Below are 27317 nucleotides of genomic sequence, written 5' to 3' on the forward strand. Positions count from 1 at the left end.
TTATGCTTTCACGTGATTCTCCATTTTTTCCTTCCTTTAAATTTAGGACAGGAAAGCTCAGAAAATAAATGGCTTGAAAACTGTCTTTCCCCTTGCCATGGAAATGATGATTCTTTCCTGAAAAGGGTACTCCGCTAAAAGGTCAGGTCTTCCCCTTCCTGTCTGTCTTTCATGGACAAAACTCTGCTTTTGATGTAATGGATTATTTAGGATTTTGTAGGAAGGCCTCAGGGATCTGCTGAAATAGGTAAAATGATTATGAGTGGCAGTCTGTAATGTTGTGCAGAAGTAAGAAACATTTTTGTGCTGTTTAAAAATAATTTAAAAAACGACTAAAATGCAAGTTTGAATAATTGTTATCTCTAAGGTAGAAGCAGAACAGTACACGGTCCTGATGTTAACTGTAACATCCTCCAGAACATTTGAAATAACCTTGCATTATTGATACAAGAGACCTCAATGGAAATTACTTATTTTCTTCCTACTTTAAATTTAAAAATAACGGACTGATTGGACCAAGCAGCTGAAAGCACAGATAGTGCATCTAGAGTTTGTTTTGTGAATTATTAACACAGCTCAAAGTTAAAAATTTAGCTTTGCTTGGAAATCTACTCTCCCATTTAGCTTGACTGCTGTTTTCAGTTTACATTATTTCTTAGACACTGCTGTGAAACTTCCTCTTAATTGGAGGCTATTGTAGGAGTTGAAGATTTTTGTTTATTTGAAAAATATAGTACGGCTGAATTACCAGGACCTATTAATATACATGTAGTAATGACATATAATCGCCCACAACTCCCTTGAGATGGCTCTGGCACAACAACCCCATTTCATTTTCATGAAATAAAAAGCATCCAATTACCTAAACAACTACCTATTTCACATTAACTACACACCAATAATCAGTCAATTGGGGGAATGTTTATTTCTGCAGTACATCATGCCTCACATCCTCTTTTTCCTCTCCTTGTATACCTTTTTTCTTTACTGTGGGCTTTAGTTGTAGGTGGGGTGGTAGATTTACATCTCTCCGTAATTCCTTTGGCAAAACAGTTCAACATGTCTTCTATTTGTTCAACACGCTGTAAGCAATGTTGTTGCTTAGTATTATGCTGTGTGAACTTGGGCCAGCAACCCAGCAGTACAGCCAGGCATATTTTTAAAGTGCTGCTGCATAGCAATAAACAGACCCTCATACATATATTTTTTTTTTTCCAAAAACGCAAGGAGCCCCATCTGTACTGTAAACACGTATGTACATTTTTCACTCTAATGCAATCTGTCCAAAGCTATCCTTATTATGTTCGTGGGACGCTGTCCCAGGAGCAGGGTGGGCAGAGGCTTTCCAGGATAGGTTATGGATAACGCGCAGTACCCCACTGGGTTCCCTCTATTAATGCTCACTCTGCAAAAAGAAGCCTCAGGCACTGGGTCACAAAATGTTCCAGCATCTCCCAGGAGGCCAGTAGTGAAAGATAAAGGAAGGCAGAGGAAATGCCTATATAAAACGCAGACTTGGCACGAATACTTTCACATCCAACTCAAGAGATATTATGGAGAGCTCAAACTTCATTTCTCTCCTCTGAAAAAAATTTCGATTTTAAGCCCTCAAAGAGCCAAAAGGGCATGTGGAGTTCCTCAAAGGTATGAACAGGATCTCAGGCACAGCATGCGCTTCTGATTATTTCAGCAGCTGAAGGAGGCGGTATGCAATGCGAACGAAAGTTGAGCTTTTGATTACCTGATCTTTACCAATGCCGCACTCTATTGAATGTTTTCCATGTAAAGATGCACATCTATTGATATCAATGAAAGGACAGGAAAATCTGTACAAGTAATGATCTTGGGCATCACTACAAATTCCTTTACCCCCCAAGCTTTCCCTCATGGGGCACAAAGTAAAAGCAACTGTCAGAAATTTCCATCCATCACTAAAATATATGCCTAGATCAGGAAAATAAGAAAGGAGCTGCAGTCCTTCAACTCTACTACAATACTTCCAGCTTAGGAAAAACGTCCCTTGCAATGTACCATTAAGGTCAACAAGTCAAAGCAACCAAAAAATTGTTCCAGAAACATCAAAATTTTTCATTTTACCTACCTGCCACTGCACAAGGACAGATGAAGTCGTGTGGGGAGTTACTAACACAGAACTGGGTGGTTCACCTGGAACTAAACAAGAAAAAAAGGTAACCAAAGCAGTTATAGCAACAGGGTGGAAAACGAGCAGCTTTTGTTCATCAGGTTCTCCTTCACTGCTGAAGAAAATCTTCTATCCCAGCTACTACGCGGTGGGTCTCAAAAGCAATGTGGTGGATATGAATATTGCAATCTAGGCAGAAGCCAGCCACTTCTCGTACATCCCTTGCTCTACCTGTGGCCTTGGCAACTTGAGCAGGAATAAGAGGACAGCTGAGGGCATAAATCTGGAGGAAGCTGCAGCGTGCCAGCTGCTCACAAACAACTGGATACACATTCAAAAAGAACTTAAACCAGCTGCGTGCGTGCTTGAAAGCATGAGCAAACCGCTCCCGTATTTTCCACGATATTTTTGCCATAGCTGGGGCAAGCCCACCTTGTTTTTAGGAGGCTGTGTCGCATAGTCACAGATTATTTTAGTCAGGACGGCTTGATTTACCACAGGTTAACCCATTCCTGTGCCCACGGCCTATAGCACATACACACACACACTATAGCAGCTCCCAGCTCAAATACGAAGAAGGGAAGGCTTATCAGGAGCTGACAGCCCTCCACAGTGCAATGCTCTAGTGGCAGCACCAGGTTTGCTCAGCAGAATAAATGTTCCGTTTGTTAAGGAGGTGAGAGGCTTTCACAGTGTTTCCCCATTGTATTGTGAGGAGGCCAAGCACAACTCCGGATTCACTGTAGCTAAATTCAAAGAGGACTGAAAATAAAATTTTAAATTCCGAAACAGTGAACCAGTGCTGCCTCATTAGTACCAGTTATAGCCTGCGCTGATACAGCAGCCGTTGTTCAGGAAGGTGGAGAGTCAGGATGGCTTTAAAAGGCTACTAAGCACATTATTCAAGTATTACATGGGTTCTTGTTCAACTTAGGATCCTCCTGAGCTCTGTCTTCTGTTTTTCTGATTTCAAGATCACATACTTTAAACATTCCTTTGCAAAATTGTTTCCTATTTTTATATCTCAATGTCGTATTTAACTAGTCATTCCTTGAGCTGTATGAAATACTGGCTAATTCCTAGCACCACGTGTGTATATATATATCCCAGTATTACCCCATTTCCCAGGCTAACGGTAAATACTGATGCTTTTTCACACTTTGCAGAGTTCCCTTCTCCATTCAAGACATCAGAGCTACTTCTGCATTCAGGCACTGACTTTATACAATCAAGGAATTAGAAGCTGATCTCTAAGGCTAAAAATAAAAGCCTTGTCAATGTCATTCACAGTTTACTAGCCCTGATCTGCAGGATTAAATGCTCATGTTTCCAGGAGGTTCATACTCTTTCTTACTTACACCTCAGCAATTTTGCCATAGTGCAGACTGATGTGGATGGTGAGTGAAAACAATTGAAGAAACTTCTTCAAATGTATGCATGGTTCTACATTTATTTTTAATGATCTCTTGTAAATTATTCAATTTCTGCAAAGATAATGGTTAGTGCAGGGTTTGGAAGCCAATCAAACGGAGTTTAATTCCATTTTGAGACTCCTGAAAGTATGATTCATTATCAGAGGGCACAGCAGGACACTTAAGGCTGCTGTTACTAATTCAGCCACATCTCATTACTACCTGTATCAATCTCCTATGAACAAAAGCGCAGTAGATGTCGAATTTTCACTCCACGGTCCCAGTGGAGAACACATCGTGGCGGGTCCAGCACTGGGGAGCACTGGGGAGCGCCCACCCCACGGCGATGCCCCCAGCGCCCCGCTCCTCCTCGCTTACCATCCTGCAGGGTCGTGACCGCCTCAGTCTCCGCGCTGAAGTCGCTGTCTCCGATGTCGTTGGTTGCTCTCACTCGCAGTTTGTAAGAGGTGAACGGGTTCAAGCTGTGGAACATAAAAAATAAGGCCGAGGGATGAAATCTCCCCGCACCGTTGCAACTTGCCTCCGAACAAGCCTCTGCAGATAACCTGCCCGCTGGTGACTAAAGTTATTGAGCAGTTTTGCCTCTTCTCCACATCGCCTTTTCTTTGCAGCCTCCCCCCAGCCTCCTCATGACACCGGGGTGTTCGCACCTTTGCTACCACCAGCATCCTCTCAGATCTCCATCGGCCTGAGTTCCTAAAAACACGCAGGGATTCAGAGCTGAACTGGGCTCCAGAAAACAGCCGTGAAGTTCCAGTTCATGGAGCAGCCTACAACTGGGGCTTGTTGGAAAAGACAAGATGTGCTGTTATTCGAGTTTTGCGTGGCTGTGCAAAACCTGGCTTTGCCTGAGATAGCCTCCAACCAGATCTGTGGGTCAGCTCATCCTCAGAGCACGGATGGAGCTGACAGGTAGAGAGGAGGCAGGTAATCTGCCCAGGGTCGGCCAGCGCGCAGCAGGCGCTGGAATTCAGAGCGCCGGAATTCAGAGCACCAGCCTTCTGACTAATCCTCTAGACCATACCGTTTGATCAGATCAGTGCGTTTTTTTCCTACTGAATTTCAAATTAATGGTATTACCTGGATTATTTAATAAAGACAGTAACAACAGGTTCCCCGCAGCTCTTTTATCTACGCAGTTCTTTAAGATATGCAAAGAGTGATTTCCAGCTGACACAACCTTCGCAGAGATTCTTCTGTCTTGGCTTGGCAGGGGAAGATGTGGGGGAGGCTGCCTTTTGAGTCACATGCAAAGGCTAGAAAGGCAGAGCTCTAAGTTACAGGGGATTTAGCTAATTAATTGGTAGTGTCTAGCCATCAGCTGGCAGATGTAACACTGACTACAAACCCAAGTTACTTGTAAGGAATGATTAAACATCAAGGGATAATGCATTCTGATGGGCAGCACTCTCACATCATACATGTACTATTCTTCGGGACTTTCACAGGAAAATGCTTTTAGCAAGGCCGAGAAGAAATCTTTTTCAGTAGTGCCACCCTATTAGGACACTGTTACGTACAGCAACTTACCTACAGCAACTTGAATAATTTGAATAATCTTTCTTGATCTTTTGTTTTCAGTAATGCCAATGTCAAGTCTAAATTACACGGGTTGGTTTCCCTGATTTTACAGGTTTTGACTAGGAAGATACTGGGTGTAATTCAGGGTGGGTGTAACACCTCCAAGATCAATGAATCAGGTCTGTATTTGTACCTATAATCGTCAAGTTTTCTTTTTCTCCACAGTTAGACGAAAGCATAGCAATGTATCTCTATCTTCTGGCACATGATCAGTGAGCTGCCATACACCATAGCCACTGATGCTTTTATAACAGACCTGAAAAATCTGTATCTGAATGCTTTGAATACTTGATTCTCCAAAAGCCCACAGCCTTTTAGAAATAATCTGATTTGTACTAGCTCGTCAACAGAGGAAATGGACAGCAAAACAAGTGCCTTCTCACAGACATTCAATTGCTTTCGCAGATGTTACAAGGACTTTAATTACAACAGCATCACTGAGGATATAATGAAGCCTGAATAACAAAGTTTAAACATTCTGATGCTATCTATAAACTTTGGTATGGAAAATACAGATAAAAACGGTTCTCATTTCATCTGGAAAAGCTTATATAGAGATAATTGCAATGCAGCATCGAGAGTGGATTTTAACATCAGTCACTACTGAAAGGATTTTTCACTAGTTGTATTTTACACAGCATTGTGTATCTACAAATGGTTTAGCCTGGGTAGTGTTATCTACGGTGCTGAGCTTTCAGGAAGGGCTTCAGAAAGATGCACTGCAATCCAACTTTAATTAGATTTATTGCATGACCTTCAGCAAATGTCTCAACTGCTGTTCATAACACCACCTCTAAAATGGGAGCAGTGACCTCACTTAAACTCTCTCTCCCCAAAAGATTGTGAAGCTGAGCAAGGCTTGCTTTGCTTTTCTAACCGTTGGGATTGGAAAGTGTGGGAATTTCTGTGCTAGCCTGGGATCATATGGTACCTTTCAATAATGCAGGATGTTGCCTCGTGGCTGATGGAAGAGGAGTAGGTTTGCCAGTCTCCGTTTGGCAGTTCTCGCACTTGTACTGTAAAATATCGTATCGGTGAAGATCCATCACTTCCAGGGACCCACTTCAACAGCAGACTCCGTGACGACACATCGCTCTGGGGGGTCATCACCTGCCTGGGCGGTGCTGGTCGTTCTGCAATTAAACCATAATTTGGTACTGCTTTGAGAGGAAATTCAAGCTAATATAAAATGTGAAAGCCTGACCAGATTTTCATAGAGGTAATGCCACAGGAGATTGAACTTTTGGATTTGCCCCCTGAAGTATACAAGCCGTCCCATTCCTTAACCTTTTACTGCAAAGAGTAGCGGTAAAACTGATTCTTATCTCCATGCTTAAGAGGTCACCACTGAATATACACCTTCCTAGCAGCAGACCTCAAACTTGGGGGGTTCTAGGCCTGGCAGGTTAAGGAACAATCATTAGGACCAGCAACCAAGCAAACCAAGGAAATCTTTACTGACGCCCAGCTATGCTTCTAGCTGCAGTTGCTCTTTTGACAGAATTTGCCTGTGAACTCCTTTGCTTTTTAACCTGTGCTTACTACTTGGTACCACGGGACTCCGTTCTCTCTGCGCTATCCTCTTCCACCAGCTGCTCCCCAGCCGAGGGATGACGAAGAGGAAGGGATGAGCTGGAACAGGCTGTTGTGCAGCAGAGTCCAAGCGCGTGACGTACAGCCAGTACCGAATTCCTGCACCAGCCCTCTCTGGCAAGGAACTGGGAGCCGTCAGCAGCTCCTGCTGCTGCTTCCAAACCCCAGCTTGGAGCCAGTGCAGAGCTGGGGCTTCGCTACCTGCTGCAGCTCGCTTCCAGACCTCCCCAATTCTTCCCTTCGCACCCACTAACCTTGAACCTGCAAAGTCAAAGCAGCCAGTGCCAATGCTGAGGGAGATCTCTCCAGAGTAATTAACCGTACACCTTTTAGATGAGGCAGGGAATGGTAATGCCGGTGTAAGCATGCCAGTCCCCAACAGTTTCAATATAGATCTCCTTTCCCGTCACTGTGTCTCCGCACTCCATCGATTTCAATAGAGAAACTCTATAGAGTGAGGAATAATTGTTTAATTGTTTATCATGAAGATTATTGATTCTGATTAAAATGTGTGGCATGTAATAAAGCAGAAATTGATTGGAGACACCGCAGTGACTTGCTTTTGAGATGCAATTCAATTCAACTTCATCAGCACTTGTTTCCATAAACACACCTCCGCCTGCCCAATTCCTCACAGTTCCGTACGGCGAGCACGTATTTCCCCGCCATCCCCTAAAACCATTTCCTATATGTTTTGGCATTTCTCTGCAGCGTGCTCTTGCTGACATCAGTGCCCAAAGATTTGTAAGCTATTAGCTGGAGGAAGCCCTCAGTGCCAGCAGCCTGCAAGCCGGAGTACAATGCAAAAGGTCAATGCCTTACACTGACAGGCTGAGACAGGTATTCAGGGTTATTCTATCAGAGGCAGCGAGTGTCGTGCAGGGATTTAATACTCTCTGCTGATAAGCTTTAACCAGCTTGCAGTTTTGGGCAGGTCAGATCTTGCAGTCAGTCTCCCAGGATTGGGTTTCCTTCTGCTGCTAATGGGAGATCTTAAAACCTCCTGTATTGCAAGATATATATACTTCCTGACTGTTTGTACAAAAACATTAGTATAAAGAGTTTATTTATGGGAGTTTAGCCACAAGCAAATGCTGAAGTGAGCTGTTTGTGCAGGAATATAAGGCCAGGCCATATGGCTCGATGGACTACTTTTGATTTTTTGCTACATTTACATCTTCCGACTCAGTTCTGCCCTGATCACTGGTGTTGACTATTCTGAAAGGTATCACACCACTGTGGAGCTCTGTAAATCACAGGCATCATTGTAAAATGTAAAGCTTTATATTATCCAAGGAACTTAATGGACAAGAGTGACCAATTTTGTTAATTTTCAAAGGAATTTTTGTGCCTGCCTACATTAGTATCAAGGACATCTAATGCATTTTTATTAATGGAAATTCAGTATCTTTTTACTCTACCATATTTACTGTCATGTATACAAGTTTCAGGTTTGTTTATTTACTTGTTAGCAGAATAGCTGCACTGGATAAATTTCTTTATCATCTCCTCATATCAATCTTGGTGATGGGAGATTATACATTTTTCTCTCTACACTTTACATATGGGATCACTTCAGCTAAATCTCAGTGCCTTGGGACTCAGTTCCATAGCATGCATAGAGACACAGCAGAGCCATCCATTATAAAGAGAAAAGGTTCGTTTTATACTGTGACTTGCCTATTCAAGATAACCCTACAGCATTGATAGCACCGAGGGATCATTGTTCCCGCAGCGGAGCTGGGAGTTCTGCCTTGAGCTATTGTGTATCCAGCAACAGCCTGTGCACTGTCTGGGAAATGTGAGCACATTTTTTTGAAAAGGAGAGGCTCTGAGCTTTGAGTATTCACTTTATTGGCCATGGTGGGTTTTTTTTGAAACTTCCACATGTTGGACTTTAAACTTCCACTTTGACAGCAATCAGACAGGGGTGGAAGAAACCTTAAGCTGATAAATCTCTTTGATGGACAGTATCTTTAGTAGAGGCACTTCAAGTTTCCTACTACAGCTCTAGAGGTTCTTTCTCTGAGAACTGCACCGTTATGCACCGGGAAGGCTGCGCATGACCTGGAGAGCTATGCCAGTGGGAATTTTAACACCAACCAGACGGGCCAGAAGTAGTTGAAATGCAACCCACAGGCCCTCACTGCTGGTGGTTGAACATCAGGCCAATGTCCCCTCTTCTAAGAAGTGTTATAGGAAAATAATAAGGAAGACATTGTGAGCAAATAGCACGGGAAATCCTTACTCTTGCAGTAAAAGATCTGCAAGGTGTAGAAAGGACTTAAAACAAGAGATTGCTTAGTAGGCACATTTTGAGAACTAACAGTAAATATAATTGGTTGTATTATAGTGCAAGACTTGGGCAAGAGCCAAGGCCAGGCACACAAGCACAAGCAAAAGTGCTAACAATAGTTGAAAGACATCTATAGAAGTCTGCCCTAGTTACCTCCTGAAGCGTGCTTCTCTCTGAACTGTGATTTTTATAAATCGCAGAAGTTGCATGGTTCTAATTTTTGAGGGAGGAGGTTTCTTAAAGATCAATATCCAGACAGCACAATGGGTCAGAGCGGCATGTGGCACAAAATCCAGTGATGCACAAGGGAATGATGCTGGTAAAGTTACGCTGGCTGGTTTTGACTTTGCCAGCTCAAGAGACCAGACACATGCTTTGCAATGGAACATGACATATGGTACAAGACCAGCAGAAAACCCACACTCCTGTTCTCTACCAATATATCCTCTTTTAGCTCTGGATTAAAAAAAAAAATTAAAAAAAAAATCTTCATGCACAAGTAGAAAATATAATTTTTCTAACTGGCAGCTCTAGAGATCTGTTCTAAGACTGGAGAATCAAGCAGTTACTTAAGCCAAAGCATTAGAAACAAGCAATGATGCAGAGCAGATTCTGTAATACCTTATATGTCTTTCACGTTTTGATATATTTGGTATCTAAGCATCTGGTTCCATTTATACACATGTAACTCCTGCTTTCTTCAAGTAGGTTCCCTACGGAACAGAATTTGACTGGAAATTCAGAATGTGAATAACCATTTTATGGCTGATGCAAGAAGCAGGAAAATTCTAGGCAATCCAGATGCAAACACTCTGCTTGAATGTGTGGCAGTGAAAGGCCAGAGTAATTACTAACACGTTAGGTCAGGACTCAGGTACAATGGAGGAGCTGTAGAGAAATCCTGCAACATCACCGCCTCTCATTTTGCCTTCCCTAATCAATATAATTCATCCATCACTTACTTTCTTAAGATTGCAATCTTTCTAGAAAATGAGAGAGCTGAAAAAAAGATCTGACTGCAGAAGGAGGCTGCATCTGGCCAATATAGCAGCTGATGGAAAAATCAATCTCCAACAGCCCGGCAGGTTAGAAGAACTGTGTCTCATAAAAGTCTATCTTGCTCACCAGGTTTCTCAAATCATGATGTTGCTATGGTTTGGGGCAGGTTTATGGGGTGAGAAGGAGGAGGTGTGCAGGCTGTAGCCTGTTATTAAAATTCCCCTAAGTGCAGCACAGGCTCCAAGGCATGCAACAGAAAGTACCTCAACCTGTGGCTGCAAGCATTACCTCTTTTTTCTGTTGTGATCACTGTGGCTTCCAGAGGCTCCCCCCAGCCCTGCCTGGTCTTGGCAGATGTCCGAAAGATGTATGCTGACTCAGGGGTGAGATCCGTAGCAGTAAACTGCCTGACTGTCGAGCCAACCTCCACCGTCGTGAACTTGTTAGGGCTGCTGCTGGCCAGACGGTAGGCAATCTGGTACCCTGGAATCACAGCACCAACGAGAGAGAGAAAAAGGGTTAGGATTTTTTTTCTAGCAGGGACAAAATATTACCAAAACTATTAATTTAGCATAATTACTTGTTTATATGGGACCAGAACAAAGTAATGAATTTCCTTTAGTGTTATAAAACTCTGCTATATGGCATCCCTCCCTCAGTCAGGTGCTGTACCTTACGATGGAAATCACACACAGTGGCGCACACGAGGGGCTACTGAATATTATCTGCCATGACGCTGGTTTCACTTTCCGTCCTTTATACCAACAAGATACAAAACCAGTTTAATCTTTTCTGAGCATACCGGTACCTTTCTGGAAAGGCAAAGGAACAGAGTCCGTGCAATTAATGTCACCTGGTTGAGCCAGTTCAAGACAACGCTCTCTCTTTCAGCTTTCCACCCAAGCACACACGTGCATGTGTATGCACACACGCTCACACGCTGTTCTGCCCTCTCACATTTTCAGCATTGCCTCAAACTAAAGGTTCTTCAGCTGCAGAGCAGCTGGATTGCCCAAACTGCACAGGCTTCGTACCGCTCAAGTAAAGGCTTGCTCCTGCTTTTTGCACTTGCCTTTTTCTCAGCTCTCCCACTCCCCGATAACCGTACAGCGAGTGCCAGAACTGGCAATAAAAGCATCCTTCTTCGGTCATTCAACATTGCTGCCCTTGCCCACAGCCCGAGGAAGAAGCCTGCAAGCTGTGAGGTCCTGCTTCAACCACACAGCACTTAATAATCAATTTTGTTGATGCCTGTAAGTGATAACCCCCCGTTCCATCCTGCCTAGCAATTAGGAGTTCACAGTTTAGCCTGTATTATTAATGATCCAGCTGTGCAAAGAAGGGCTTCCAGAGTTCTCACGCACCACTAGCAACAACTGTCCCCCAAAGAGGATCTGCCAAATGTTCAAATCCATTCTGTAAACCCGGCAATTGAATCAGGCTCTCACTTCTGGAGCTCGATGGTAACTTTCAGTCCAGCTGCTGACTTCCAAAATCAATTAATACCAGAACTGGTGTGGGGCTTTATTGCCCAAGCTGAATACAGTTGTATGATTAAACGCTTCATGGAGTTACACAGGGCAGAGGGCAGCCAACAAATCCAAATCAATCCAGCTGAAAACAAAACAGTCATGACATTGTTCTGCCAACCCTCTGCTCATCTTCCGAATGACAAAGGGGTCTGCAGCACCTGAGACCATCTCTTTCTCTTGGAATTAATATCCCAGCTAGAGTTTGAACTCCCACCATGTTTTGGCTGTAAGAAGAACAAGGGGAGCCAAACCTGGCGAGCTTCATTCATGAAGGTCAGTGCATGAAAACTGAGGGTTTTATCTTACCTGTGGCTATTAGACAAAATCAATGACATTTATTTCCCACTGTGAATACGCAACAATTGCCACATGCCCACTCACAGAAAAAGCACAGACAGAGTTCCTGCACTCTCTTGAACGAATGCCATACTTGTGTGTGGTGCATGCTGTCACCAACAGTGGAATTTAATTGGGATACAGATGGTATTAATTTTGGTATGCTGACTCTCATAGTGCTATTGACGATGCACCAGCGTTCCTCGTCCTTTTTTCTTCAGCAGCTGCTAGGGGATGCGGGGCAGCAGCCATAGCTGTCTCACAAGGAATAAATTCGATTGCAGCAGCACCTCGAAGAGTGACTTGCCTTTTCCGAGCCACCTGTGGCTTCAGCCCGAGCTCCCGCAGCCTGCCATTACACACAGGTTTGGGTCCAGAGCTTTAACGCGCTCTGGACACCTGCATTTGAAAACGGGCATCAGCCGGGGAAGGGTCCGAGTGCCCGAGGGGGCTCCCCTCGTGCTGCCTGGGGCACCCTCCCACCCCGCAGCCCTCGGTGTGTCAGGCGTATTCCGACAGCGACGTTTTCACAGCTGGGTGGATAGCATTAGACTCCTAGATAAAAAGTGGCCTGATTTTTCAGAGCTCCTGAGCGTGCTTAGATCCCAGCAAAGCCTTAGGGTCTTACACTTTGAACATTTCATTTTTCCACCTGCAAACTACCTCCTTTTATCCACGGCACCAGCTCTCCCATTACTGGTCCAATATATTTCACCAAAGTATTTCTGTATCGTTAGTACTATAGTATTTTGATCTTTTTTAAAGTCCACAGAAAGACAGCTAGCAATGGGGAGAAGGAATGGATACACTACGATCTTCTTTTGTTTATACAGATGTGAAGAATGTGGGAGTGAAAACCCCGGTGCAGGATCTCAATGAGGGTGAAAAATAGCCAAAGAAAAGCACTGGGGAAATTTTTACAGCAGCAGGAAAGATGAAGGAAGAAGCAACTAAGATGGCTAAAGAAGTTTGATAAAGGGACATAAGACATAAAGAATAAGACCTGGAGGGAAACAGAGAATATTAAAAGAATAGAAAAGTTGATTTATCTAGTTATTAAAAGATAAGTATGATATCTGGGACATATCTTTGTCGAGCAATTTCCTCTCTTTTCTAAACCTTTGTAAAGTATAAAGTGTAGTTAAAATGTAAGGAGGGAATAGAAAGATAAGTATTTACTGCTAAATGGTGCTACTCGTGCTGGAAAGCCAATTACAAACATGCTCAGATTAGGCAAAGGAACACATACATATCTAGGCCATTATAATAACTTACACAAGAGTGGATCCCTGGCTAGTGTAAAAACTAATTTAGCCATGAGAAAGAAAAAAATCACTTGTCACAGCCTGTCTCTCTGACAGGGTCCACAAACTCCCTTTCAATGCATCCCTGTGAAAACCAGGATCAGCCCTCACTGTCCTCTCCTATGTCTGCCGTGTTGGCTGACAGGCTGGGTAAATATCTATTTTCCCGGATATCTCAGGCAGAGTTTACACAACCAAAGGTGTCACCTTTAGAGATTTCCTCAGAAACTCAACACTTCCCTCGATCTGATTCGAAGGTACATATCCAACCTCTGCTCCCGAACTCAGCTCACTTATTGCTACCTACAAACCACCTGAGAGATACCCAGTATCTTAATTTTGATCCCCTCTCCTGGTAGATGGTTTGGAACAGCCAGGATACATACTGGCATAAAAAGCATCACTTTTCTTTTCTCTGAGTGACACAGAAGGCACAGTATTTAAACTACAGCTTCCATAATAATTAGGGCTAATGCAAGATCAAAAAGATAAAATTTTTACGTTGATGAACTTCAGCAACAAGGGATGGGAGAAGACAGGAAATGTTAAGTGAAATCAAACGAGGCAAATCAATAGAGGTAAATGGAAAGTGTTAAAAGAGAAATTAATGTATGCTTGAGGGCTATAAGAGGCAATAACTGCAGTTGCCGCAGTAGAGGAATAAGGAGGCTTCCTTCCCTTATTAGATTACAACAATAAGATGTTGCAGATATCTTAGAAAAAAAAAAATTAAAAACTCAAAGTTTATGAATGAAAGTAAAATCTTTAAAAGGTGACCAGAGCAAACTTTTTGGGGAAAGGAGTATCTTGCAGATTGTGAAGTATCTGGATGGTCAACAAGAAGAATTCATATTGTTTTCTTACCGCCCCCCCCCCCCCCCAGCATTAGATCCTAAATTTCTCCTGCTTTTAGGAGTTCTGCCATTCACCAGGCCAAAACAGCATAAAAAAAAAAAAAAAAAAGCCCTGACAGACCAACTCTTCAGGAGTTTACTTATTCATTGAAACTAGGCTTATTTTTTGCATTAGCATCTTAAGTATTTTTTGCACAACTGCAAGCAGTTTCATGAGCTATACTTTCTGAACTCAATAAATGGCAACAGTCTGAACTGCCTGTTAAATGTTAGGTCATTGTAACACAACCAGTGGATTCCCCAAAGCAAACAGGCAGGGAGATGACAACACATCATGAATATAAAAAAGCTTTCAAGCTCATCACCATACAAAGCCCTTCAGAACTGACAGCACCCGTTCATGCAGGCCATGGTGCAGCAGAGATACAAACACTTATTAATTTGTCACAGAACTTCGGGAAAGCCAAATGATATTGGGAGGTTACGGTCTGCCTGGCGGAGCAGCAATCCAGTTTGTTGATTTTACTGCTTATCTGTTTAAGGGCCAGCGGGTGTGCAAATGCGGTCTAGGATCAAAATATGAATTTGCAAACATGGATTACATCCAATTTTGGTTCTAATTCTCAGTGGAGTTCTTACACTCTTTTGCAATAAGCTTCAGGTAAACGCTAAATACGAGGATACCATGAGGAATACTAACCAGGGCCTGAAAGGATGCCGGTTGAGCTCTTGTTTTCAGGGGAAGCTCATAGCTAGAAGTGCACATCTGCACATTAATGCATCATTTTTCTTTAATGGTATTTGAAGGAACTATGTTGGGTGCTAGCTGAACTGAGTGCAGACAAGAAGACAGAGTGAAGCCCCAGATGGTTAGCATAACATTCCCAAAAGGAGAAATGGAAATATCTAACAGTCTTCCACAGTAAAATATTTAAACAAACAAACAAGTGGTTTTCCCTCTTGGTGCCTGCCAGTATTTCATCCTGCTAATCTCTCTCTGAAATGCTAGAACATGTTTTGATATAGATTACAAAAATGTTAGCTGCGAAGGTGCTTGTATACTCAGAGGACAAAGCTAGCAGAGCAGGAACATGAGTTCAAAGGCTCTGAATATAAGTTGCTCTTGCAAAGCAAGTTTTTTTTCTTTCCAACCTCACTAGTGAATAGATAGGCACCGTGCAAAATTATGTTAACTTATTTTTTCCAACAACTCTACCACAGTGCACTTGACCGTGGAGGTTACAGTAGTGTTTTGAAAGTTCATTACAGTAATAGGATTTAAAAGGTGTACAGAAATAAAAAATAAACTTGCAACCTTTACTTAGAATGCTATACATTGGTTTTTACCTGTTTTTGAAGCAGACCTCACTTCTTAGGAAAGATCACAGAAGTACCCAGCATGAGTAATTTTTACTTTTTCCCTCTGACATTAGCAGCTAACTACTTCCTCCATGAACCTCAATATTTCTACTATTGAAAAAATAAAAGAGTGAGAACTGTGGAATAAAGACAATGGACTTCAAAGAGGTAGACTGGGGGAACTGGCAGGTGACATCCCCCTGGGAAGGAATTCTAAAGGAAAAAGGAATTCAGGTTAGCTGACAGTTTTAAAAGAGACAAAGAAAAGGTACAACTACCCCAATGCAGACAAAAGATGTTAAGAAGCCAATATGTTTGCGTTCAGAGCTCACTAATGACCTGAAAATCAAAACTGAATTGGACAAAAAGTTGAAACAGGACACATGTCTAAGGGAGCATATAAATAGACAGCACAAGCATGTAGGGGCAAAATCAGAACTGCTACAGTGCAAAGTGAGTTATAACTTAAAGGGCATCAAAGGCAGTGAGAACAATTTTATAAATACATTAGAAATCTGAGAGACAGAAGGAGGACGTCAACTAGTGGGAAGAAAAGATAAGCACAAGACAGGTGAGACAGAAAAAGAACGGGAGGCAGATACCTCTGTTACTTCATTTTCACACACACAAAAAAGTTGATGTTGACTAGATACTTAACACAAATTAAAACTGACAACAATATAAGTAGGGATGTAGGCTAGAATAGAGGACAGGTTAATGAATATTTGGTTAAGCTGCATGTAATCAAATCAGAAAGGCCCGATGAAATTTGCCCCACAGTGCTTATATAACTAGCTGGAGCCATCTCCGAATAATTAGTGGTTATCTTCAAGGGCTTGTGGAGGATAGGTGACATCCCAGAATATTACAGAAGGCCAGAGTACCCTATCTTTTAAACTGGGGAAAGACTGACCAGAGGTATTATGGACAAATCAAGCTGAAGTTCAATACCCACAAAGATCCTGGAAAAAAATATGAGTTGACATATAAGCATCCATGAGGATAATAAAGTGCCAAGGACAGCCAATATGTATTTGTCTGGAGCTACTAATAAATATCAAATAATCTATTTTCCATTTTGACAGTGTAATTGGCCAGGTGGGAAGAGTAGATATGATCCACATTGACTTTAAGTAAGGCTTTGACGTGGTTGCACATAGCACCATCAAAAGCAAACATGAGAAACAGAATCTAAGAAAAATACTACATATTTTGACTTGAACATTTAAAAAAAACCCAACAAAACGTCAAGATGTTATCAATAGTTTGCTAACAAACTGGGAGGACATATTAAGTAAGCTCTCATGAGACCTCATGAATGAGTCTGGTTCCGTTCAATATTTTCATTAATGACCTGGCCGATAGAATTGCCAGTCTACTTGCAAACTCCAAAAATGAAACCAAATTGTGAGTGGCTGTGCTCATTTTAGAGGACAAGAGTGTCATTTAAAGTGATCTTGATAATCAGGAGAGATGGTCTGTAATCAGTAAGATGAAATTCAATACAGGCACCTGCAAATCCTTGCAATTACAAAGAAAAAGCTTAATGTACATATAGATAAAAGAGGGACTGACTGACCTGAAGTGTACCACAGAAAAAGGGTAAGAATTAACAGTGGGTCATAAGCCTCCTTGGTTACACTATCAGTGTTGCAAAACAGTCAGGTCAGGACAGTATCTAGTATCCTGGGATGTGTTACTGGGAATGGACTGGGCAAGACATCAGAAACAACAGTCTACCTGCTGAGCATGCCAAGCATTCTTTAAAGGGACACCTTCCCCTCTCCTTCCAACCCTGCATTTGCATGATTTTATCATCAGTGTAGTGGCAATGAGTAAGAACCGATTGCAATGGGAATGCACTGCACCAAGTGCTCTGCAAAGACAAAATAAAAGAGAGTTCCTACTCCACCAAGCCTGCAACTTCAGCAAATACAGCTGACAAAGTGCAGCAACGTGAGACATTGGAACACAGCTGGGAGAGAAAAATCTTGTTTGTACTTTCTCATCATTTCTATCGAATGATTTTTTTTTTCTCCTTAACCACATCCTGTGATTCAAATCCCAATCTCTACTGAGAGCAAGTTCTAGGACACACAGTTCCTTAAAAAAAAGCAACAAATCAAACCTAGGAGACGACCTGGAAGCCAAGCTTCCTTGAGCTGCAGAGAAACCCTGCGTGGATCCGTCTCTGACAGCGAACCGCTGCCAAGCTTCACACAGACTCTTTCTCGTGCTCAGAAAATCCCTGCAGCATCTGCCTTTGGATCCCATTTGATGATTTCCTTGCATCTTCAGGCGTTAGCGTCACTTTGGGAAAGTACACACCTGAGCAAACACTTTGAATTCTTGAGTCAAGATTTAAACACAACGCAAGACCGGTTCTTTATTTAAAGGGATGCCACCAACGCAGCAGCATTTGAAGTAGGCGTCCTCCACTCAACAATGAAAGCTTTAGGAAATACTGCTGAAAGACTACCCGTAAGCCTCAAGGATGGCAGTGAAATTAGAAGCAGAAAGGCCTGGCAGACTGCAAACTAAACAAAAACCGAAAGCTTTTGCCTCTATTTTCAGAACTGAGACACACATCTTTACCCACCAGCTAGAACTACTGTAAAATGTGTTTAACATCAGGAGACAACACAAAATTGCTGGGTAACTTCAGCTACTTTAGAGGCAAGAGTGGATTCTTACATTGTAAAACTCTTCACGTTTTAAGTACAAGTAGCGGCTGGTGTACATATTGCAAAGGCAACCCAGCAGTTATGAAAGCAGGAAGGTAAGGTTTTTCACAAATTCCTGTCGTGCCTTGCTGCCTCTGTTTCCCTTGATGAAAAGCCAAATATGAGTTAACTACTTGCGACCTGTCAGACAGTATCAGCCAAATAGCAATAAAGCAATAAAATGGAAGCACACCTGAAACCAAAATATTGGGCATGCCCGGCAAAGGCGAGTAGGGGGAAGGAGGGGAAAATCCAGCTCTCCCCTGCTGCAGCTCCACAGGCAGTTTGCCCAACAGCCAGCCAAACAGGTTACAAACCCAAATGCAGATGGGAAGAGAGATGACAATTCAAACACAGTGCCATGAATGACATGTCATTCTGGCTCAGGAAAACACACACCATGGAGCCAGGCAGACTTCTCCTCCTCACCACAGGGTACCACGTCTCTCAGCTGACACTGACATATTTTCTTTTCTTTAGCCACAGATTTGCTTATTTGTGGTTTCTAATCTGACATCCAAGTGGAAGGAAAACCCAACAGCCTGTGCTTGCTCTGGTCTCCAGCCCTCTCCTCCCAGCCCCGGGTTTGCTGCTCCCTCTTACCCAGAATAATTCCATTGGGCTCCTCCGGTGGCTGCCAAACAATCCGTACGGATGTCAGCCTCACCTCAGGGAACACCAGCCTCACGGGCGGCCCAGGAGCTGGAAAGAAAACCGGAGATTGTGCTAGCAAGCATTGCATGTGAAAGGAATTACAAATTTTCTGCTCACCTTGCATAGAAGGCAGCCCAAGCCGTATGTCACCAATAATAAGTAGATGGTCAGGAGCGCCTACGTACGTATACAATGTACATTTATTCTGAGGAACCCTGCCCATGGCCAAATGCCTCCAGCACCTATGGACACCAAACAGGACACAGAACGAGTGCAACCTACGGTGTTTTACCGCACCTGTGAAATGCATTTGGCAGGATGCTCTGACAAAGGAGCCCCGACCTCTGCGAGAGTTATCTCCCAGCAGCGTAGCGGGGGGTCCCCGCGAGCCGGCCGCACTGCTGCTCGGTAACTGGTTCCATACGACAAAGCGAGCCGCCGAGCTGCCTTTACAGTGAGTTATGTGTCGGCTTAATCCACTTCATACCTGTTGGAATTGAATAATAACTCCTCTCTGTGTCACCAGTGCCAGCTTTGAACTGCCTTCTGATTTTACATGTGCATTTTAAACACTCAGGTCTGAGCAGGAGAACCTGAGGCAGGTGAGATGCACATTAATACAGACGGCTGGTGGCTGCACTGACCACCCCAGGTTCACGAGGTGAGGAGATGCTAATTCATACATTAGCATCCGCGAAATTTCCCCTTCAGCACAAATTCCACCTGCATTACCCCTGATGATACTTTTAATTAAGTTGAGCCCAGAGGAGACACAACATATTTATGTCGGGGGCATGGAGATGGAAGAACAATTTGTATCATTTGCCAACATGCACTTAAGGAGGGAACTGCTATAATGGGGTTATCTAAAACAAACAGTTTTAAATATTTCTCATTATAGTCCGATATGTACAGTTCAGGGAGTGCTTTTTCTCTCCCTGTAGAGTTCTGCTAACAGTAATTTCTTTTTGTTTCCTTTCAAAGAAAAGCCAAGTCCCCACGCAGGCAGTACGCTGAGAAAATGGCTAAAAATATGTCAGGGAGCTGCTGTCCCTGTTCCCATCCCCATTCCTGTCCCTGCATGCTCTTACTCCTTCCCTGCACTCCATAGAAGACGTCTTCTTAAAGCCAGAAGTCTGAATGTGTTTTCAGCCCAACCAAATTACCTTAATGAAGTTGCCTGTAGAAACCAATGATTATTCCACTACTATTATGAAAAACATTTTGATGAAAAAAGAGATTTTTTTTGGTTCATCTTCAGTGGGAGCAATGAACAGAAGTCTCTCACACTGATACTAACCTTCATTTAACACTGAGAAAGGAATGAAACTGAAAGTAACTTTAGCATCTGCAAAGCCAAAAATATTTTAAGGGTTGAACTAAATTTCTGTAAAATCCGTCAGCAGGAATGCTCCCACGACACAGACGTGTTCAGACAGCACCGGGGCGAGGGGCTCCCTTGGGTTCCTTCAACACATCAAACTGCACTCGGGAGTCCCTGAGCTCATGGCAAGTGCTGGAAGCAGTGCCAAAAGGAAGGTGGTATGATCATCTTCCAGGCTCGATACCTTATTCTTTTTGGAAAAAAATGAATATGGATTACTGAAGTTACAAATTCCGTATCTCTCCTTCAGTCCAATCAGACCCAGATTTGTTTATTGCTTTCAATTGCAGCACTCTACTTTTTTCTTTTTAAGAGCACGATTGAAATTCAATAGGAATTTATAATTGGGCTCTAAAAATTGTCTTCAATAGAAATCATCTACACTGAGCTTCAGAGTACAATTTTAGAAGTTTTTTTTTTCTCTTCATCAGCTGCAGGGAAGAGGAAACAGGGGACTTTGGTTTTCTGTGGTTTTGCCAGATCCTCAGCCCATGACCAATGGAATAGAGCTGAGTTATACTAGGTAGGGACCAAGTCCTTTAGGTTCAAAGTTGAAGAAAAAAATTTTTAAAAAATCCACATAGGCTTAGTTTGGGCTGTCATCTACACTTGCACCACTAAAAGAAAGCAGCGTTAAAAGGTTGGATCAAACAAGATACTTATTTTGGTAACCTTTAAACTTACCATCATCCTTGGTTCTTTCTATAACTGCAGGAGAGCTGGGGACTCCATCTCCAATACGAGTGAATGCCAATACCTGGATCTCATAGAGCACGTATTTCCGCAAGCCAGACAGCAGGAAAGACTGAGTGTGGTTACCTCTTACTATTTGGCTCTTTGGTTCGGAGTCTAAATCTTTTGCTTTGAACAGTATCTGCAGAATAAATGTATGTGAAATACAGAAGGAAAAAGATTGTTACATGAGGACTGAAAAGAGGGGTACGCATTTTAGATTCCTCCTTTTCACAAAATATAAAATGAGAGTATATCCACCAATCACCCCTTTCAAAACCAGCACACTTCCTACATCTTCTCGAGCTGACTTAGGAATTATATAAATATCCAGCAGGTGAATAATAAATAACAAGTGCAAAAACATATCCAGGTAATACATTAAAAATGAAATAAGGATGAAACTCCAGTTGCATACCTTGTAACCCAGGATGAGACCATTCTGCTCGGACTCAGGGACTGCGGTCCATGTCAGAAGGATCTGGGTTGAACTCACGGCTTCAGCAGAGACATTCTCAGGAGGAGCAGAGGGAACTGGAATCACACGGCATTACCAAAAAAGCAGAAATAAGTAAGACATACCAAATCATTTTGCTCTTATAGCAATCCCCTATTTGCTTGGGATTGTTCCAGGATCCCACAGAAGAGTATTCAAATCCAAAAGCACTGGAATAGGTTCTAGACAATCCCTTCTTGTCTTGTATTCATTCTACATCTTCTTTATATTTCAGCCTGCTTCACAATTTCTTACCAGTTCATCTCAGAAATCACGACGTTTGTAAAGAGCTAAATATTTAATACTAATCAGTGTCTACAGACAGAGAGTAAATACAGGCAGATATGAATAAATTTCAAGTTCTCTATATTTGCAGTAATTAGAATCAAGTTTAAGTTGCTGAACTTTTACAGAAGTCTATCTCCTAGTATTTCTTTCCCATACATTTTATTTCTCTATGCCAAAAGCCAGAAATCTTTATGAATGGGAGTTTATCTTACGGTACAATCTGTTCTAACACGAAGTTTTACGCCACCCTGGCTTCCTATATTATCTGAAAGGAAATTATAGCATCTTGTCTAGAGTTAGCAATAATTTCAACCACTGGATTGCACTCCCAGTTCAGTAAGAAGTTTTTTAACCTCTAAGCCTTTTGATTATGTGATAGTGCTCAACATTTGCAATACATCAATTATAGATGGACACGTTAACACAAGGTGTATTTTCAGGGACTGATACGGTGTAAATGAAAGATATGCCTATTTCATTTATGTTGCAAAATCGGCTCTTATGAAACTAGAAACATCATTACAACCGATGGCACAGGAACACTGTAATTTTCTCTGACTCGAGAGAAGAGCAAACTTGCATTTTCTAATGCCATTAAAACCCTAACTGCTGCAGAACAACCACACAACTGCAAGCTTTTGTAGGCAAGCTTAATAGCATGCCATGTTATGCAAGCAGAATTTGAGGCTATTTTTAAGAGTTCACATTTTATGCTGCCCTTTTGCATTTTTTTTTCCTGTGGCATTTCCAACATCTGAAGGGTACAATCTTTTCTAAAGCACAATACACCTGTCAGACCTCAAGAGAACATTTCACCAAGTTATGTTACACAAGCACTTATGGACAGTAAGGCTTGTTTAGGTCCTGAATATATCACAAAAAGGAGCACAAATCTCTGCCAAAAGTAATGCTTTCCTGGATGTCCAAATGAAAGAACAGATCTGCTGTTTTGAAGGCGAGCTCCTGAAGCTCCTAGCAACATGAACGAGATAATGAGTATGACACCAGAATTAATATAAATTGAAAAAAAACCCAAAAACAATGCACCGCCCCCCACCCTTGTGCACTCAAGGTTAACTGCAGAGATAGTAATTTCTGAAACAATTTCCCCGTTGCCAATTATTTGGGACATGAGAAACAGAGCACCATCTCACAGCACTGCAGCAGACTAAAATCCATTTTTTTCCCACTCCAACGCTGAAGTGCTTTTTCTTTTTTTTTTTTTTTTTTAAATCTTCTAGATTTATCCCCCACAAGAATATAATTATGTTAAAGGAAAATAGATTGCCAGGAGCCATGAACGTCTTTGGATAGCTGCCATAACTTTATCTGTAGATCTTCACAAAGACCTACTCCCACATGAATCACTTCTGGAGAGAGAAAGGGTGGAGGTGGGTCACAGGAAACCAGGATGCGTAGAGGAAAGAAGCCCTTTCCAGCTACATTTATTTTTATTTTATCTGGTTTGAAGTCTTTCAAGAGAGAAAAAGTTTCTTTATTTTACAAATATTTCTTTTCCTCTTTGATCAGCAGCCACGAGATTTCCCAAATTCACAAAAGGTGGAGGCTGTGCCTGGGCTGGCCCTGCGTGCATGATTGCTTTGAGGTGTGTGTACGATCATGCTGCTGGCAGGGGAACTTGAAAGCTAACAAAGGAGAGAATGGTCTATCTGAAGATTTATTAGCCCAGACTCCTCTTAATTCCCAGTGACAGCCAGAGCAGCTAAATGTCCCCTCTCGCTAGAAAGGAATCTAAGTGCAACGCCTAAATGGCAAAAATACTTGTGTTCACTGAGTGCGCTTTAATTCTCCAGTTCTCATGCTAGTGTTGAGAATTTTATTCTAACATGGATGTATGCATTCAGGACCTGCAGGAGATATTATGGATCTTATTGTTGCCAGTCTTTTATCAAGTAACAGACATTGATCGACCCTTTAAGAATGAATTGAAACGTAACCTTCATTTCTTTCAACGCTTCTCCTCTCTCAGGATATCACGATTCAAAGAAATTATAATTTGCTAAGACTAATTAGTGGCTGGAGTGAGGCATATAGATCCCTCGTTCCTCTGCGAGTTCCCTTCTCTAATGCTGGTTTCCTTAACTGTTGCACTGAAGACTTTGTTACAGGCTCCAAAGCTGGGTTCTCATTAGTAACCTGCAAAAACAGCACAGAAGCCAAGCAACAGTGTCCAAAAAAATCTCAGAGCTTTAACAAAATGAACCGGAAACACTGAAACGAAATGATGAGCTAAGATCAAATGTAGGAAATTACAGACTTACTGGCACTTTGCACTGGAACTTCAATAAGAACTCAAGTTTTTAAGGTTATCCATGTTGGCATCTAAGATCACGCATCTTCTTTCTACATCTGACATAGCCAGATTTGATATATAGCGAATGATACTGTTTTATGTCTCTAACTGGGCCAAAAGCAGCTTTTAATAAGCTAGCCTGTATTCTGGCTTTCTAAGAAAGCTAGACAGTGGGATGCAGTGTTCTCTCCATTTTTGCAGCTCATTTTAGCTGAACATCCAGCACTGTTTATTGAAAGTAAAAATTAAAGTGGCATATTGTACATCTGACGTCAATTAAGAAGTGCAAATTTAGAGCAACCTTTGTGGCAAAAGTAGCGTAGCTGCAGTACACAACCATTTTGCCTATAAAATTAGATACCGGAGGCCAAATTCTCAGCTTGTATAAACTGACAAATCCCCACAGTGACATTGGACCACATTTGAATTATCAAGCGATGCTTTATCACACCACAGTAACTGCTTCATGAAGGTCAGTCTCTGAAATATCAAGAGACTGATCCATGCCGTAAATATGTGACCATGCTTGTAGAGTAGCTGATTTTGTAATACAAATATACACATTCATGCAGCTGAATATTAGGAGCCCCCAAAATATGAAGGCACTGGGTTAGGTGTATTTGAGATTGTTTGAAAATAAGAAGGTTTGTATCTAAAAGGAAGCAGCCCTGTCAAGGTTGTTTTAATACATCAAAGGTCTTTGCATTTTCTTACCTTTTCTGTATTGTACCTACTATCATTGTCAATTTATTGAGCGGTAACTGAGCTTGTTACTCGGCAGTTATTTTACTGTAAAATTTAATGAGTTATTTAATTTCTAACATTATAAAACCATTTTGGATTGATAAAACCTGTCCCATTTTAAAATCCTAATTCATCCCCCTCCATCTTCAGCTCCCTCCAACCCTATCCCAGAGTTTCATTTTAGGGTTTCCTAACTGTTTTTCAAGCCTGGGTTACCAAACCCCACGGCATTGTTTATTCTCTCATAGTTTCTTTGGTTTCAATATGGTTTATATTCAAGAGCTTCAGAAACCGGAGAGTACCTGTAACAGCACGTTCCTTTATTGTTAGCATGTGTGCTCGGTTATTAGGGATACGATTTCACATCCTATAATGAACAGAATTGCTCATGCACAGCTTTATTTTCAATAAAGATCTTGGACTCCAGTGGCCGCACTGTCATCAGGTACCACAAGCTGATTTAGTGCCCAGACTAACTTCTTAGGCTCCTTGGACAGCATAAAACACAGAACCGTGAGTTCTGCCAATGAACCACCACACGATCCTGGCCAAGGCACCTCTGGCCAGCTGTGAGGGATGTTTACAACCTGCAGCACCAGGCAAAACCAACTTCCCTAAGACCTTGTGTCTACAAAATAGAAAAAGAAATATTTAGGACACTTGCTTTTAAAGTACTTTGAAAACAGAAGCAATAAATAGAATTTTTCGTATAGTTCAGAAGACAGACCTAAAAATACTTTGACCTTTCTCTCTGGCTCCAGATATCTTTTATTTGCCTTTTAACCCCATCTGACTGTGCATACAGGTTAACTGCAGATTCCCTGCAGTTCTCTCATGCAGCTTGCTGCTATGCCAGCGCTTCTTGTATATTCTAAATCTAAGAAGATACAGCCAAAAGTCTGAGCCCTGACTTGCTCTATTCAAGAAATCAGATGTTAATATCAAAGAAAACACATGGAAAAAAACAAATGAGTCCTTATGGCCTAGATCACAGCTTTGTGTTATTTTGATCCTGGTTTCTGTGTGCCTCCTACAATCAGTTTCAAGTCAACCTTCTTTTAATATTGCAAGAGAAAATGCCAAATACGCACGTAACCTCTGATCTTTAGATGCTGAGCAAGAGCACTATAATCCTAAGGTTTTATGAAATCACTTAATCTTAGTATTTACTACATTTCAAAAGAAGTGTTTGAAGAGCAGCGGAAAGGAGAAAGTGGAGAACGCGGTATCTTTTTTATTACGATACAGAACACTTCAAAACTATTTTGCCTGGGTCCTGCTATCTCTAAGTCCAGCACAAGCACACCTTGTTTAAAATACCTCTGGCAATACCTTTCCAATTACTACTTCTCAAAAAGCAAGACTTTAATGGCGGGGGATGACTTTGTTTAGCCTTCTCCTCGGCTAGTTCAAAGGACAGTTATCTGAAGCAGCAGACCAAATCCTGCCATGTACAGCACGTTCACACTTCCCAGCAAGTAATGCTGCGTGCGTGGTACAGAGTGCACAGACATGCGTATGAGTGCCTATAACCGTAGGGCATGCATAGGATTAAATTCCAAAACGTTTTTAATGAAGAAATATAGGAAAAAATAATACAAAAAAACCCCAGCGTTGAACCTTGCATAGGTACAGGTCACAAAGAGCTTCTATTATTAAACTTCTAAACCATATACATCACCCATTTCGTTATTTACTTGCAATATAAATTTTAATTTATCAGGTGCATGTAGGGTAAGTTTGGAAACAGGTTTTATGGAAGTTAACAGCTAGAGAGCAGATTTTCAAGATCTGTCTTTACTGTTGCTACTAAGGTAACGATTTATTGTTGCCTGACATTGAGAGTTTGCTTCTGATATTTGATGTCTCTATGCCAGTATGGACAATTCAGCTAGACAATACAGTACTTGTGCTCTAGGTCTATACGCAGGTTATGTCTATATGCAGGTTATGTCTATATAGCCTTGTACACAGCATTTTAGCAGGCAGTTTTGAAAAAGTGTCATCAAAAGCTCAGATAATTATTTTATTTCTGTGTGGCTAATCAGCTCTCTAAAATAACTTCTGCCCTTTTAGAAATATTTGGTGCTTGAAATTAAATTTCAGATAACCACAACTGTGAGAAAAATCTGCTTGAGCCCAGCAGCGGACAGGGAGAGGGGGAGAATGAGGGGCAATGGGGTACTGGGGAGGGAGAGGAAACATGAGAAACCTGCTCAGCCAGAGAAGGCTGTATGCAAGCTTCTTGCTCTGTCGTCCGTACTGCTGCCAAACGAGGGCAGGAATGGGGAGAGGTTGTTTTGTTTGCTTTAAATAAATAACCTGCAGGTTTATGCACGAAAGCAGGGTAGGAATAAAATAAATAACTCCCTCAAGTATCTATACGTCTTTTTTCCTTCAGTGCATCTAGAGATTGGGGTTTTTTTTTTGTTTCATTTTAGATTTATGGATCAACAAGCAAAAAAAAACCAACCCAACCCACAAACCAAAAAAAACCCCAAAGAAACAAACAAAATGAGCAAAAGGGCAGAAAAATGCTGACATTCTCAGAT

The 27317-nt window shown here is 41.9% G+C and overlaps 1 protein-coding gene across 2 annotated transcripts in view; it reads right to left on the reverse strand.

Annotated features, from left to right (window-relative positions):
• SDK1 (sidekick cell adhesion molecule 1) overlaps positions 1-27317 on the reverse strand; it is a 417916-nt gene that overhangs the window by 53845 nt on the left and 336754 nt on the right. For both annotated transcript variants that reach the window (XM_075058380.1, XM_075058379.1), the window contains 7 exons: positions 21342-21457; positions 20876-21065; positions 18757-18855; positions 10334-10528; positions 6089-6290; positions 3934-4037; positions 2102-2172 (listed from right to left, as the gene is read on the reverse strand). In XM_075058380.1, the coding sequence (XP_074914481.1) occupies positions 2102-2172; positions 3934-4037; positions 6089-6290; positions 10334-10528; positions 18757-18855; positions 20876-21065; positions 21342-21457 (977 nt within the window). The remainder of the gene's footprint in view (positions 1-2101; positions 2173-3933; positions 4038-6088; positions 6291-10333; positions 10529-18756; positions 18856-20875; positions 21066-21341; positions 21458-27317) is intronic.

This window comes from Buteo buteo, chromosome 27, assembly GCF_964188355.1.
Source record: "Buteo buteo chromosome 27, bButBut1.hap1.1, whole genome shotgun sequence".
Taxonomy (NCBI): domain Eukaryota; kingdom Metazoa; phylum Chordata; class Aves; order Accipitriformes; family Accipitridae; genus Buteo; species Buteo buteo.